Source organism: Theobroma umbraticum, unplaced genomic scaffold (genome assembly GCF_002168275.2).
Source record: "Theobroma umbraticum cultivar Fairchild unplaced genomic scaffold, ASM216827v3 scaffold_50.0, whole genome shotgun sequence".
Taxonomy (NCBI): domain Eukaryota; kingdom Viridiplantae; phylum Streptophyta; class Magnoliopsida; order Malvales; family Malvaceae; genus Theobroma; species Theobroma umbraticum.
This window is the reverse complement of record NW_018397261.1, coordinates 6,943,540-6,959,879: the sequence shown is the minus strand read 5'-3', so window position 1 is coordinate 6,959,879 and position 16,340 is coordinate 6,943,540. Positions and strand designations below refer to the sequence as shown.

The following is a 16,340-nucleotide window of genomic DNA, read 5'->3' as shown; positions in this document are numbered from 1 at the left end:
TGGTGTTTAATCCTATTAATCGGCCAACATGTAGGGCTTGCATACCAACTCATAGTCGCTAGTGGATATGATTATTTTGATATTTTGCTGGTCTCAACTACATAGCATTTCATCCATATGATCCGCAAAGTAAAGTCATTATCTTCTGGCCATGATTCGATGATAACAGTATTTGAAATGGGCCATCATTGTTGGTTCCATTGAATGGTGAGCTATGGTAGACTGCAACAGAGTAGACTCCACTAAGAAACTAGTCAAAAATGTTATCCTTAGTTGGGAGGCAAGACCATGTGAATCTCGATACCCTATGTCTTTAAAAATTCTCCACTGGGCTCTCTCTTCCACCACACATTCAGCCTGAGATTGCTGACCATCAAGCATTTGCTCTCTATAAATACACATTCTTAGTATAGCTTCCCTGTGTCAAAGTTTTTCCTAGCTACTTATCTAAGTCCCACACATCCATTTTTCTTCCTTCTACTACTTGTAGAAGAATCCCAATTCACAAAGTCATGGGCTTCCGCTTGCCAAGAATTGTTAATCCTAAGCAGAGTCTAAACCGGACTCTTTTCATTTTCAGAAACCACAGTAGTGCCCAAAGGCCACTTGGCTGTTTATGTTGGAGAAGTTGAAAAGAAGAGGTTTGTCGTCCCAATTTCATTCCTGAAGCATCATTCCTTCCAAAATTTGTTGAGTGAAGCCGAAGAAGAGTATGGATTTAATCATCCCATGGGAGCTCTGATGATCCCCTGCAGCGAAGAAGCTTTCCTTGATATCATTGGCAGTCTGCGAAGCTAATGAGAGTTGATTTTAAAATGGCTAACCTGAGCAGAGATTAACTATCTCTAGCTCAGCTGACAAAATATAGCAATTTTATATTGGAAGCAAGTGTAAATGGTGGATTGTTTTAAGCAATCCCATGCCCTTGTGAACTTCAATTAATTTTTTTGGAATGAATGTATAGAAGAGAAAAAAATTTTTCCAGACATATTCTTGATCGATACCTTTGCTTAATTTGATGTTGGCTACTAATACAATTGTTATCTAAACATAAGGCCATCCAGTGGGTAGACATTGCTTACCGACTTCAACTACAATCCTTACTAGTACAATTAGTAGCGATTGACATGTGAATGTTTCTATTAAATTTCACGGTTTAACTTTCGAAATTGTTTTATCGCATATAAACAGAGTATTTTATTTTATTTTGGATAACTTTAAACGTTTATCGAGCTCATATAGTTTTTGGACCATAACTACATCTTTTGGCCCATTATATTTGTCTATTGGCTTTTGCTCAATTTTTATTTTTATTTATTTTACAAATTGCTTGTAATAGGAAAATAGAATGACAAAAGAGAAAGCTAAAAAAAAATCTAAATTCAAATTTTGTAATCATTTAATTCAATTGATATTTTAAAAAATAAGTCTAAATTGTTTAATTAAATAATAATATATTTGTAGTTGTGTCTAATATGTCTAAACAATTATATGTGTACAATAGATATTTTTCTTTAAATAAGAACTCCTATCTAGGAAAAAACATATACAAACAATTTTATCAATCATTTTTTTTCTTTTTCTATATTCTCCAAATTACTTCTATAATGCTTTGTTGCAAAAAAAACACTAAGAGTTTGATACTCTTGTCATACATTAATGATTGCTCAGAGAATTGTTTCATCAGTACAAAACCAAGTTAGTCATTAAGTAGAAATCATTGATACACACTTTAAAGCTTTTACTTAATAATTTTTGTTTTCCGATCTCTTGTTCTAACATATATTGTGTCATGTATTGTCACGCTTGCAAAATATTGAGATTTTCACTCCTTGTAATTATTTGAGTATTGGCTTGTGTTTAGAATAGAAATTTCCTGATCCTCATGGTGGTTGAAGAGCTAAGTTTCCAACTTAAACAAAGGACTATCAGTAATTACTAGGTTGGTTAATGGTAGTGCTTCTGTTCAACCTGTCATCCCTTAAAATCTAGGCTCAAGTGCTCAACCAATCAAGTTACTTGAATTCTGTTCCTCACTTGTTGAAGAAACGAGACAATCTCACATGGGTATGTAGCCTGTTTCATTCAGTGTTCGACATAGTTAAAGAACAGGTGTTACTAGTAGCAGCTCTGGTGTTGATCCTGATCACCAGCAAACATGTAGGGCTAGCAAACCAACTCAGTCTCCAAATATTGGATATTATTGTGATTATTTTGCTTCTTAATATTTCATCCACATGATCTGCTAAGTAAAGTTATTATCAACAGGCCACGATTCAATGATTTTGTAATGGGCCATCATTGTTGGTATATTTCATTGAATTGTAAGCCATGATAGATTGCAACAGAATAGACTACGCTTCGAAATTTGTCAAAATTTTATCATCATTTGGGAGGCAAGGCCGTGTGATTCCTCATAGGGTATGTCTTTAAAGATCTTCCTTAGGGACCCTTTCTTCACCATGCAGTCAGCCTGGGATTGCCAACCATAAAGCATTTGCATCCTATAAATACACATTCCGTTGATAGCCACCCTGCAGTGCCAAAGCCTTCCTAATTCTCTAAGTTCCGACACAGACATTTCTTTTATCTGCTTCTTGTAAAACAATCTCAATTCTCAAAACCAAGGGTTTCTGCTTGCCCAGAATTGTTAGTGCCAAGCAGAGTCTAAAACGGACTCTTCCATTTTCAAAGAACACACCAGTTCCCAAAGGCCACTTTGCTGTTTATGTCGGAGAAACTCAAAAGAAAAGATTGATTGTCCCAATTTCATTCCTAAAGGATCCTTCCTTCCAGAATTTGTTGAGTCAAGCTGAAGAAGAGTATAGATTTAATCATCCTATGGGTGCTCTTACAATCCCCTGCAACGAAGAAGCTTTCATTGATCTCACTTGCAGTCTGTAAAGCTCATGAGAGTAGACGTCAAAATGGCTAATAAAGTAGAGATTAACTCTCCCTAGCTCAACTGATTCACAGCGATTTTAGATAGGAAGCAAGTGGAAATGGTGGATTGTTTTTTGCGATCCCATTTCCTTGCGAATTTAATTATTCTTTGTAACCAATATATATAATGACAATTTTTTAACCCAAGTGATTCTTCTCGTCATATTGTTTCTGATGGTGGCCGTGTACTAATACAATTAAAATCAGCCATTGATGGATAATGGTAGGTCATTTTAATTAGGATACTTAAACAATACATGGTAATGCATATGTGGATATAATCTGTCAAAACTTCTATTTCCAAGAGGCCATTTATTGCTTATTCTGCCATCATTTATCACATAAATGCATTTTTTTTCCAGCTTACATATCACTTTTTCTAGGGAGTGAAGTTAACCTTTCATTAAACTGTCACTCCAGTTAACAAATGTTCCTTGCATTATGAGCAGAGGGTACCATTTGCTTTTGGAAGGAACTTATTTCCCAAAAGAAATATTTTGCGTCATTTTGGATAAGGGTCCATCCAAAAGGCTAAGCTTCTCATTCCAGGAATGAAGTTGATACCTAGTTCTTTGCTGTCATGGCCCTCATGGCTTCCAACATGATTTGGCCTCGACCGGTTTGATCTAATAATCGAACTAATAAGACAAGAAGGAGACCTCATATTCATGTGAACTTCACGTACATTACATGGACTTGTCCGTAAGCCTTTCGCTGGCACACTTAAAACAATTGGCGGGTTAATTACCATTCACCCTTGAGGGTATAGTTTTCCTGTCAAAATTATCATCATATTGAAAATTTCTGTTAACGTTTTCAACCTCAGAGTGTTGATAGTTACTTTCGTCAAGCTCATGTTCGATTAATCATAACTGCACCTTCCTCTGTGATTTCGAGGTAGGTGTTGAAAGCAATCAACTAATCACAACTGCACGTCTTCAAGAGAAAAAAAGGCTACTCATTCGGCGGTGCAACTGAGTCCAGGATGTCTTACAACTAACAAGTACTATCAGATAAGATCTTTTAAGATAATCCGTACTTTGTTTGACCTTCTCGAAAATTCTTGTAGAGTTCCTTAGAATTACAAACGTGTTTCAAGTTTCAACAAATTAATATCAGTCATGGCATTTCAATGTTCATATTTCATGTTTTCGGTATTCAGAACTTCTGAAGGAAAGGAGTTATATATCCCAAGCTTGCCTCTAAATAAAAGTAATCAAGTAGTACTACTATTGAAGCTAAGACTTAGAGGGAAGACAATCGCCGCTCTCATGCTCATGCAAGTTCTTTGTTATTTTTGTTTTTTATTGATCATCAGCTTGCTTCTTTTTTTTTTGCTCAGCCTCAGCTTGCATGTTGATATTTCACGGTCATGCAGCCAATCCATGCAATTGATTAGATGTCTTCCTTCTGTTCTTAGTTGGTGTAATGCAGAAAGAAAATGACATTTCAGTTAGTGTTTTACTTCTTTTATCAGTGTAATTTAAATCATGAAATGTTAATGAATCAGTGCAATTCTTCTCTTCTATTATTTTTCAAATTAGTTCTATGCTTTACTGCATTTTCTCCAGCCCTCGTTAATGGCTATGATCAGTATTGCAAATTCTCTCTTAAAATTACAGCATGGTATTAGAGCTGTTATGATCTTAAAGGTATGACAACGATGAAAACCTACACACAACCTTCAAAAAGATAAACCTTTAATACACAGAAGCCATTAATCCTCAAAAATAACGGCGGGCAACTTCTCTCACACAGCACCACCAACCTTCAATGGTGAAAACAATCCCATATGGTCAGTCAAAATGAAAGCCTACCAAAGGGCTTGGGAGGTTTTCGAACAAGGAGGAGAACCCCTTGCACTCAGAGCTAATCCAACAATAGGGTTCCTTCATTCCTTGTTATTTTGGTTTTGTATTGAAATATCAACTTGCATGCTGATATGTCACTGTCAAAGCATGTGGCCAATGCAGGCAAGGATTAGATGTCTGCCTCTGTTCTTAGTTGGCGTACCACAGAAGAGGAATGATGTTTCAGGTAGTGTTTTACCTCTCTTATCAATGTAATTTAAACCACGAAATGTTAATAAATCAATTCAGTTCTTCTTTTTCATTGTTTTTCAGTTTAGTTCTATGCTTTACTGCATTTACTCCAGTCCTTTGTTAATGGCTATATTCAGTGCTGCACTGCAATTCTCTCGTAAAATCCAGTTTTGCTAGTTGTTTCTTCATGCATGATTACAGTTTAGGGCTGATTTAATGGTTTAGAAGCAGCTGATGGAGTGTGATTTATAAGTTGTTGCTGTGAGGTTGGTTGAGCAGTTTCATGCTGCAGGCTTTTTTGGATGTGTCTTGCTGTCAACGACGTTGTTGGATAACAATCGGTCTTACTTTTGAGTTTAGGGTCAACATTTTAAGTATAGGGTCGATCTCTAAAGAGTTCGTAACAATTAGGAATGTGTGATAGTGAGTTATGGATTGATAATGCAGACAAACTGATAACTGTTTAGGGAGGTTTGCTTTTGTGTTTGTCTTGACAACTGCTTTTTGAGCAGCTAATGATATGTTGCAAATGTACAGGGACTCAAACAACCAAAACTAGGGATTTATGTTATTAAGAGTCTTTGACTACCTAGCTTAAGACTTAGGGTGGCATACTAGCTACTGAGTGGATAATAAACAACTACTTTTCAAAGAAAAAAAAAATTGATAGGAATAAAAACCTATGCACAGAAGCCATTAATTCTTAAACATAGTCTCGAGCAACTTCTCACACACAACACCACACGTATTTAATAGTGAAAACTATCCCATATGATCAGTCAAAATGAAAGCCTGCCTGAAGGCATTTAACTTATGGGAGGTTATCGAATGAGGAGTAGAACTTCCTGCACACAGAGCTAATCCCCAATAGCTCAGATAAAGCAACACAATGTAAAAGTTGCAAAGAGGTACAAATTAAGCTCTGTCATGCATCCACCGTGCAATGCTACATGGATTTCATCTTCACAAGGATTATGGCTTGTAAATTAGCCAAAGAAGCTTGGGATAAGTTGGAGGAGTTTCAAGGTTCAGAAGGATCGGGCAAGTGCAAATTCTCAACTTGATGAAAGAGTTTGAGGTGCTGAGAATGAAAGATAATGATGATGTCAAGAATTACATTAATAAGCTCATGAAGATAGTAAATCAAATGAGACTGTCAGAAAAAGAAATGCCAGAAAAAAGAATTGTGGAATAGGTATTTGTGAGTGATGTTCCAGAGGCATTTCAGGTGTTTGGAAGGAGGAAAATCTTTGTGAAACATTTGAGGGTCAACTGCCTTTAAGTCTTTCGCCATTTAAAGGCGCAATACATTTTCCATCTTTACAAAGACTCTCCCTCACCCTCTCCTCCCTATAAGGCTCAAAAGTCTTCACGCTCTTCCCCTTCACCTCTTCTCCTGGTCCTGGAATCCATCTTCGACGATCACTTGAACCTTGAATCTCATGTCCTGCTTATATGCAATCTATTAAACTTCCAACAATGGGCTTAATTTTTACTTTTCTCAAACTAGTAAGCGCATCTCATTTTCACATGAAAATTGGGTTGTCCCGTAAAAGAAAATGTTTTGCAGCAGTTTTGGCTTAGTAAGGTGTCAAACAAAAAGATTACCAAAAGCTAAATATATTTTGAGATTTTTTTTATTAGACGTGATAATATATTCAAAGAAATCCAGGACACACAGCGAATTCTGTACCTATATTCTAACACTGAAAAAAAAGTCAAGGTGAGGTTTGCTTGCACTACTTGAGGATTCACTTGTGTTCAGATTAGAAGTTCCTTATCCTCATGATAGCTGAAGAGTTGACTTTCAAAAGAAATGTGGTCAACCAAAATGAAAGATTTCTTTGTCTAACCCATAAATCTCTTTAGTCTAGATTGGATGATTCTGGAGGATTAGCATAGCATCACTATTACTAGGGTGGTCAGTGCTTCTGTTCAACCTATCATCCCTTAAAGCCGAGGCTTAACCAACCAATTCTTAACATCACCCGTTCCTCACTTGTTGAAGGCACCAAGCAATGGCACATGACTGGTAATTGTGTCATTCTGCGTTCAACAGAGTCCTACAACAAGTACTACAAGCAGCTCTGGTCTTCGATTCTATTTATCAGCAAGCATGTAGGACTTGCATACCCACTCATAGTCGCTAGCGGATGTAATTTTTTGCTATTTTTCTGGTCTCAACTACATAGCATTTCACCCATATGATCTGTAAAGTAAAGTCATTATCATCTGGTCATGATTCAATGATAATAGTATTTGAAATGGGCCATTATTGTTGGTTCCATTGAGTGGTGAGCTATGGTAGAGTGCGACAGTGTAGACTCCACTAAGAAATTTGTCAAAAATGTTATCATTAGTTAGGAGGCAAGACCGTGTGATTCTCAATGCCCTATGTCTTTGAAAATTTCTCCATTGGGTTCTCTCTTCCACCACACTTTCGGCCTGAGATTGCTGACCATAAAACATTTGCTCTCTATAAATACACGTTCCAAGTACAGCTACCCTGCGCCAAAGTTTTTCCTAGCCACTTCTCCAAGTCCCTCACATATATTTTTCTTCCATCTACTACTTGTAGAAGAATCTCAATTCACAAAGTCATGGGTTTCCGCCTGCCAAGAATTGTTAGTCCTAAGCGGAGTCTAAAACGGACTCTTTCATTTTCAGAAACCACAGTAGTGCCCAAAGGCCACTTTGCTGTTTATGTTGGAGAAGTTGAAAAGAAGAGATTTGTTGTCCCAATTTCATTCCTGAAGCATCATTCCTTCCAAAATTTGTTGAGTGACGCCGAAGAAGAGTATGGATTTAAGCATCCCATGGGAGCTCTGACGATCCCCTGCAGCGAAGAAGCTTTCCTTGATATCATTGGCAGTCTGCAAAGCTAATGAGAGTTGATTTTGAAATGGCTAACCGGAGCAGAGATTAACTCACTCTAGCTCAGGTGACAAAACATGCCAATTTTATATAGGAAGCAAGCGTAAAAGGAGGATTGTTTTAAGCAATCCCATACCCTTGTGAACTTCAATTTTTTTTTCGTAATGAATGTATAAATGAGAAAAAATTTTTACCAGACATATTCTTGTCATCGATATTTTTGCTTTGATGTTGGCTACTACTACAATTGTTATCTAAACTTAAGGCCACCCAGCGGGTGGACTTGCTTACCGACTTCAACTACAATCCTTACTAGTATTATTAGTGGCATTGGACATGTGAAAATTTCTGTTAAATTTCACGGTTCAATTTTTGAAGCTTTTTTACCTCACAGAACAGAATATTTCATTTCATTTTGGATAACTTTGATCGTTAATCGAACTCATATAATTTCCGGGTGATAACTCTTACATCTTTTGCCCATTATATATTATTAATAAATATTATTATTATTTAATAAAACACTTGACCACTTGGCTTATACAGAGACAATTATTCACGGCAGCAAGCGGAGTTCTTTGAACCTCGAGAATGGCAGGATGGATTTACAGTTTGTCTTGGAAAGTGTACGATGAGAAACTTTGGGGAGCAGATCGGGATTATGTTTAGCTTGGGACTCGGGTCATCGAACTCCATGTTGAGGCAAGCTTGTTTTGCAAGCCATTACTTCCCCACTAGTTCATCCATGTTTCATCTTAGATTTAATTCAAACTATTCATATTCTTATTCATCGTCAATGAGAAGCTCGTATTCATCACGTCTTCAGGGAGGATAATGTTTTGGCTGATTTTATAGTTAAAGGTTTTTCTATGGATACGAAATTCACCATTTTTTATAATCCTTCGACTAGAGCTTAGTGTTATAAAAGGTGTCTCTATCCCACATCAGACAAGAACGGAAAATCTTGGGCTTTTTACAAGCGGGTGTGCTACACACCCCAACAGGCATGTTACACACCCCAACAGGCATGTTACACACCCTAATAGGCGTGTCTGTTGAGGAGAGTGTAATGATCCCGTAACAAGTGGTATCATGTCCAACTGGACCTCATCTGACTCACACCAAACACCCCAACAGATCGGGGTAGATAGGGTGGTCAACTGCAATGAGGACGTTGCCTTGGACCTCAACCGACTCACGCCAAGCGCCCTAACGGACCAGGGTAGATAGGGTGGTCGACGACAATGAGGACGTTGCCGAAATCGGGTGAAAGAGAGTATCACAAAAGGTGCCTCTATTCCACATAAGACAGAAACAGAAAGTCTTAGACTCTTTATAAGTTGGTATGTTACACACTTTAGCAGGCACGTCTTTTGGGAAGAGGATAATGATTTCGTAACATTAGGACTTACTGATGAATGATACAATGGGGTGTGTTTCCCTAAGATGCTAAAGTTTTGTTTTGCATAATAAAAAAATTATACTTATTTCTAATTTTGAATTGCCAACATATATATATGTACTTATGTGTGATATGCCTAAACAATTATACTTATACAAATAAACATGATTTTTTTAAAAAAATCCTCTATTTAGAAAATACATATAAAAATGATTTTATCAATCTTTCTTTTTAATATTCTCTAAATTACTTCGATAATGTTTAATTACAAAAAAACATTATAAAAATTTGATAATCATATTATACATTGATGATTGCTCAGAGAATTGATTCGTTAGTACAAAACAAAGTTAACAATTAATTAGAAGTCATTGATAGACACCTTGGTGCTTTTGCTTAATATGTAAAACTTTTGTAAATTAAAACGTTTGGGACCATGGATTTTTATTAAATTATCGAAATATATTTAATTGATAAATTAATAATTTATTAATTTATGTATTAATTAATAAAAAATTAATTTATCAAGATATTTTTTATTATTTTTTTCAAAACATTGAACTTAATACAAGTATTGTGTATTATGATTATACAAATATTAATTAATTACCGAATTATGAATTATCATTATTTGTAACGAGAAAATTATTGAAAACAACAATTATGAAAAATGACAAAGAAGATGAAGTTGAAGACGATAGTTTTGTATTAGAGTTTATCTTGTGCAAAAATACACTCAAAACAACAATCAAATTGCATAATTTTCTCTTACAATACGAGAACACTACATTAAAGTTTTTTAATGCATTAAAAAAATTAGAGGTGAGGTTCAAAGAGACATTAATTTTTAAAAAAATAAATAATATTAGAGTCATATTTTATAAAGACTTCTTAATTAAGTAATTTATATATATAGTTTTGATATATAAAAAAATTATTAATTTATATATCAAGTGAGACTTATATATTTTTTTAAATATATTTTCTTATATATTTAGTCAATTATTAATTTATCATGTTAGTCACAAGTCGAAACTGATCAAAAATATTATTGAATTGAAATTATTAATTTATAGAAGTTTTATTTTTGGTTTTGGACTCCCTTGTTCTAATATATATATTGTGCCATGTATTGTCACACTTGCAACAAATTGAGTTTTTCACTACTTGTAATTACTTGAGTATTGGCTTGTGTTTAGATTAGAAATTTCCTGATCCCTGTGGTCGTTGAAGAGTTGACTTTTCAACTTAAGGAAAAAAGATTATAAGTAATTATTAGGTTGGCTAATGGATAGTGTTTTGGTTCAACCTATCATCCTTTAAAACACTCAAATTTTATTTTATTAATTGATATATAATTTTTTTATTTAAAAAGTAGGATTCAATTCCTTTTCTTTAAATTATAAAAAAAAAAAAAACATATCATCCCTTAATATGTACTCTCAAGTGATCAACCAACCAAATTCCTTGAATTCCGTTCCTTACTTGTTCGAGCAACGAAGCAATCTCACATGATATGTAACTTGTTTCATTCTGTGTTCGACACTGTTAAAGAACAAGTCCTACTAGTAGCAACTCAGGTCTTTATCCTGATCATCAGCAAACATGTAGGACTAGCAAACCAACTCATAGTCGCCGAATATTGGATATTATTTTGATTAATTTGCTTCTTAATATTTCATCCATGCGATCCGCTAAGTAAAGTTATTATCAACAGGCCATGATTCAATGATATTGTAATGGGCCATTAGTGTTGGTATATTTCATTGAATGGTAAGCCATGATAGATTGCAACAGAATAGACTACGTTTCGAAATTTGTCAAAATTTTATCATCATTTGGGAGGCAAGGCCATGTGATTCCACATAGGGTGTCTTTAAAGATCATTCTTAGAGAGTCTTTCTTCACCATTCAATCAGCCTGGGATTGCCAACCTTAAAGCATTTGCTTCCTATAAATATACATTCCATTCATAGCCACCCTGCAGTACCAAAACCTTTCCTAATTCTCCAAGTTCCTACACATTCATTTCTTCTATCTACTGCTCGCAAAACAATCTCAATTCTCAAAATCATGGGTTTTCGCTTGCCTAGAATTGTTAGTGCCAAGCAGGGTCTAAGACGGACTCGTTCATTTGCAGAGACCACGCCAGTACCCAAAGGCCACTTCGCTGTCTATGTCGGAGAAGCTGAAAAGAAAAGATTCGTTGTCCCAATTTCATTCCTAAAGGATCCTTCCTTCCAGAATTTGTTGAGTCAAGCTGAAGAAGAGTATGGATTTAATCATCCTATGGGTGCTCTGACAATCCCCTGCCGCGAAGAAGCTTTCATTGATCTCCCTTGTAGTCTGCAAAGCTAATGAGAGTAGCAGAGATTAACTCTCTTTAGCTCAACTAACACAGAGCGGTTTATATAGGAAGCGAGTGTAAATGGTAGATTGTTTTTTGCGATCCCATTTCCTTGTGAATTTAATTATTACTTGTAATTAACCAATATATCAAATGATAATTTTTTTTAACCCAACTTATCATTCTCATCATATTGTTTCTGATGATGGCTGCGTACTGATACAATTATTTGAACTCAAAATCACCCATGGGTGGATATTACTAGTTCATTTTAGCTAGGACACTTACCTAAACAATACGTGCTAATGCAAAGGGATATAATCTGTCAAAGAAAAAGAATCCCAAAAGATAAATACATTTTGGGATTTTTTTATTAGAGGTGACAACATACTGAAAGAAATCCAGGACACATAGCGAATTATGTACCTATATTCTGACACTCAAAAAAGTCATGGTGAGGTTTGCACTACTCGAGGATTGACTTGTGTATAGATTAGAAGTTCCTTATCCTCATGATAGCTGAAGAGTTGACTTTCCAGAGCAGTCTGACTTGAAAAAAAACTCAGGTCAACTAAAATGAAGGATTTCTTTGTCTAACCCATAAATCACATTAGTCTAGATTGGATGATTCTGGAGGATTAGCATAACATCATTAATACTAGGGTGGCAGTGCTTCTGTTCAAACTATTATCCCTTAAAACCGAGGCTCAACCAGCCAATTCCTAACATCACCCATTCCTCACTTGTTGAAGCCGCCAAACAATGGCACATGGACTGGTAACTTGTGTGATTCTGCGCTGAACAGAGTCATAGAACAAATGGTACAGGCAGCTCTGGTCTTTGATCCTATTTATCAGCAAACATGTAGGGCTTGCATACCAACTCATAGTCGCTAGTGGATATGATTATTTTGATATTTTGCTGGACTCAACTACATAGCATGTCATCCATATGATCTGCACAATAAAGCCATTTTCATCTGGCCATGGTTCAATGATAATAATATTGGAAATGGGCCATTATTGTTGGTTCCATTGAATGGTGAGCTATGGTAGATTGCAACAGAGTAGATTACACCAAGAAATTTGTCAAAACTTGTTATCATTAGTTGGGAGGCAAGACCGTGTGATTCTCCATACCCTATGTCCTTAAAAACACCATTGGGTTCTCTCTCGCACCACACATTCAGGCTGAGATTGCTGACCACTAAGCATTTGCTCTCTATAAATGCACATTCCAAGTATAGCTACCCTGTGCCAAAGTTTTTCCTAGCTACTTCTCCAAGTCCCACACATTCATTTTTCTTCCATTTACTACTTGTAGAAGAATCTCAATTCACAAAGTCATGGGATTCCGCTTGCCAAGAATTGTTAATGCTAAGCGGAGTCTAAAACGGACTCTATCATTTCAGAAACCACAGTAGTGCCCAAAGGCCACTTCGCTGTTTATGTTGGAGAAGTTGAAAAGAAGAGACTTGTTGTCCCAATTTCATTCCTGAAGCATCATTCCTTCCAAAATTTGTTGAGTGAAGCCGAAGAAGAGTATGGATTTAATCATCCCATGGGAGCTCTGACGATCCCCTGCAGCGAAGAAGCTTTCCTTGATATCGTTGGCAGTCTGCAAAGCTCATGAGAGTTGATTTTGAAATGACTAACCCGAGCAGAGATTAACTCTCTCTAGCTCAGCTGACAAAATATAGCAGTTTTATATAGGAAGCAAGTGTAAATGGTAGATTGTTTTAAGCAATCCGATGCTCGTGTGAACTTCAATTATTTTTTCGTAATGAATGTAAAAATGAGAACAAATTTTTTATCAGAAATAGTCTTGTCATCGACATTTTTGCTTTGATGTTGGCTACTAATACAATTGTTATCCAAACATAAGGCCATCCAGTAGGTGGACATTCAACTGCAATCCTTACTAGTACAATTAGGGGCGATTGACATGTGAGTATTTTGTGTTAAATTCCACGGTTCAATTTTGGAAACCATTTTACCACACCGAAATAGAGAGGTTTGGAGTTTTTCATGCCATTTTGGATAGCTTTGGGGGAATAATAGGATTTGTCTATGGGCTTTTGCTCAATTTTTTTTTATTTATTTTGCAAATTACTTGGAATAGGAAAACAGAATGAAAAAAAGAGAAAGTTAAGTGTTGAATAAAAAAATCTATAACCCAAAATTTGTAAATATTTAATTTAATTGATATTTTATAAAAAAAAAGTCTAAATTATTTTCATCTGACAAAAAATCAAATAAAAAGAAACAAAATTAAACAGAAGGAATATCAATTTAGTCAGAACAAGCTAAAACTTTAGCCAGACCCTGAAAACTTTGACAGCTGAGTACGGTGATTCGCATTAAGTGCAATTATCTTCATACAGGTGAAAATATGGATTGGAAACTATGTATAAAGCGCCCTGTATCGTTACTCTTGAAAACGATAGAAAAATAATAATAACGAGAGCTTTCCACTGCTCGTAATTACTTGAGAATTGGCTTGTGGTTGAAGAGCTGACTTTCCACCTAACAAAAGACAAAAGAAATCTGTGGTCAAATGAAATGAAAGATTTCTTTGTCTAATATATATTTAGTCTAGATTCGGCAATTCCAGACTATTAGCATAACATCATTAATTACTAGGTTCGTTAGTGCTTCTGGACAACCTGTCAGCCCTTGAGTTCTAGGCTTAACCAACCAGGTTCCTTGGATCCCGTTCCTCACTTGTTCAAGAAACGAAACAATCTCACATGGATATGTAACTAGTTTCATTCTGTGTTCAACATAGTTAAAGAATAAGTGTTACTGGTAGCAGCTCTGATCTATATCCTGATCATCAGCAAACATGTAGGGCTGGCAAACCAACTCATAGTCGCCAAATATTGGATATTATTTTGATTATTTTGCTCAATATTTCATCCATATGATCCGCTAAGTAAAGTTATTATCAGCAGGCCATTATTCAATGATATTGTAATGGGCCATCATTGTTGGTATATTTCATTGAATGGTAAGCCATGATAGATTGCAACAGAATAGACATTGCTACGAAATTTGTCAAAATTTTATCATCATTTGGGAGGCAAGGCCATGTGATTCCTCATAGGTTGTGTCCTTAAAGATCTTCCTTAGGGAGTCTTTCTTCACCATTCAATCAGCCTGGGATTGCCAACCATAAAGCATTTACTTCCTATAAATATACATTCCATTCATAGCCACCCCGCAGTGCCAAAGCCTTTCCTAATTCTCCAAGTTCCTACAGATATATTTCCTTTACCTACTACTTGTAAAACAATCTCAATTCTCAAAATCATGGGTTTCCGCCTGCCAAGAATTGTAAGTGCCAAGCAGAGTCTAAAACGGACTCTTTCATTTTCAGAGACCACGCCAGTTCCCAAAGGCCACTTTTCCGTTTATGTCGGAGAAGCTGAAAAGAAGAGATTCGTTGTCCCAATTTTATTCCTAAAGGATCCTTCCTTTCAGAATTTGTTGAGTCAAGCTGAAGAAGAGTATGGATTTAATCATCCTATGGGTGGTCTGACAATCCCCTGCAGCGAAGAAGCTTTCATTGATCTCACTTGTAGTCTGCAATGCTCATGAGAGTAGCAGAGATTAACTTTCTCTACCTTAAATAACACAGCGATTTAATATAGGAAGCGAGTGTAAATGGTGAACTGTTTTCTGCGATCCCATTCCCTTGTGAATTTATTATTCTTTGTAACCAATAGATTAAACGATAATTTCTTTTAGTTTAGCCCAACTTATTCTTCTCATCCTATTGTTTCTGATGGTAGCTGTGTACTAATACAATCATTTAAACTCATAATCACCCATTGATGTCCAATAATAGGTCATTTTAACTAAGACACTTGAACAATACATGATAATGCAGATGTGGATATAATCTGTCAAAACTCCTATTTCCTAGAGGACATTTATTGCTTATTCTGCCACCATTTATATCACTTAATTGGTTTTTTTTTTTTTGGCTTACATATCACTTTTACTGAGGAGTGAAGTTAACCTTTCAGTTAACCTGTCATTCTGGCCGGAAAATGTTCCTTGCAGGAACAGAGGGGTCCATTTGCTTTTGGATGGAACTTGGTTCCAAAAAGAAATATTTTGCGTTATTTTGGATAAGGGTCCATTCAAAAGGCTAAGCTTCTCCCAGGAATGAGGTTGATACCTAATTCTTTGCTGTCATGGGCCTCATGGCTTCCAATATGATTTAGCCTCGACAGGTTTGATCTAATAATCGAACTAATAGGACAAGAAGTAGACCACATCTTCATATGAACTTCACGTACACATGGACTTGTCCGTAAGCCTCGTCGCTGCCACGCACTTCATACAATAGTTGGTTAATTACCATTAATGGTCTTCCTGTCAAAATTATCATCAAATTGAAAATTCCTGTCAAAATCTGTTGATAGTTAATTTATATACAGCTCATGCTCGATTGATCTGAGACAAAAATGTGTAACTTTGTTACTTTTAATAAATTCAAAATGAAAAGCTAATTAAAGGCCAAGTATTTGATTATTCAAGGATTTCTTAGTCATCAACGAAATACAAGCCAAAAATTTCACTAATCTAGTCTCTGAACTTGTGGAATTTCTTCCTTTCTTTCCTTTTCCCCTGCACCTTCCTCTGTGATTTCAAGGTAGGTGTTGAAAGCAATTGAATAATCATAACTGCACATCTTCAAGTGAAAAACAAGGCTACTCATTTGG

At 35.8% G+C, this 16,340-nt stretch overlaps 2 protein-coding genes and 4 pseudogenes across 2 annotated transcripts; all 6 read left to right on the top strand.

The window, feature by feature from the left end:
• Window positions 1–429: 429 nt before the first annotated feature.
• LOC149527127 (auxin-responsive protein SAUR21-like) lies at window positions 430–988 on the top strand (annotated as a pseudogene).
• A 1,343-nt stretch (window positions 989–2,331) lies between these two features.
• Window positions 2,332–3,094, top strand: LOC149527126 (auxin-responsive protein SAUR21 pseudogene; annotated as a pseudogene).
• Window positions 3,095–7,453: 4,359 nt separating this feature from the next.
• LOC149527125 (auxin-responsive protein SAUR21 pseudogene) lies at window positions 7,454–8,128 on the top strand (annotated as a pseudogene).
• A 3,066-nt stretch (window positions 8,129–11,194) lies between these two features.
• On the top strand, window positions 11,195–11,783 carry LOC110417636 (auxin-responsive protein SAUR21-like). The gene has a single exon (XM_021430090.2). The coding sequence runs from the start codon at window positions 11,335–11,337 to the stop codon at window positions 11,617–11,619; it is 285 nt and encodes a 94-aa protein (XP_021285765.1). The 5' UTR covers window positions 11,195–11,334; the 3' UTR covers window positions 11,620–11,783.
• Window positions 11,784–12,804: 1,021 nt separating this feature from the next.
• On the top strand, window positions 12,805–13,401 carry LOC149527124 (auxin-responsive protein SAUR21 pseudogene; annotated as a pseudogene).
• Window positions 13,402–14,835: 1,434 nt separating this feature from the next.
• On the top strand, window positions 14,836–15,328 carry LOC110417634 (auxin-responsive protein SAUR21-like). Its single transcript, XM_021430087.2, has one exon. It carries the CDS (start codon window positions 14,920–14,922, stop codon window positions 15,205–15,207), a length of 288 nt encoding a protein of 95 aa, XP_021285762.1. The 5' UTR covers window positions 14,836–14,919; the 3' UTR covers window positions 15,208–15,328.
• The last annotated feature ends 1,012 nt before the right edge of the window (window positions 15,329–16,340 follow it).

Excerpts from the sequence above, each read along its gene's own strand:
- LOC110417634 (XM_021430087.2), top strand. The coding sequence starts at position 14,920 with ATGGGTTTCCGCCTGCCAAGAATTGTAAGTGCCAAGCAGAGTCTAAAA.
- LOC110417636 (XM_021430090.2), top strand. The coding sequence starts at position 11,335 with ATGGGTTTTCGCTTGCCTAGAATTGTTAGTGCCAAGCAGGGTCTAAGA.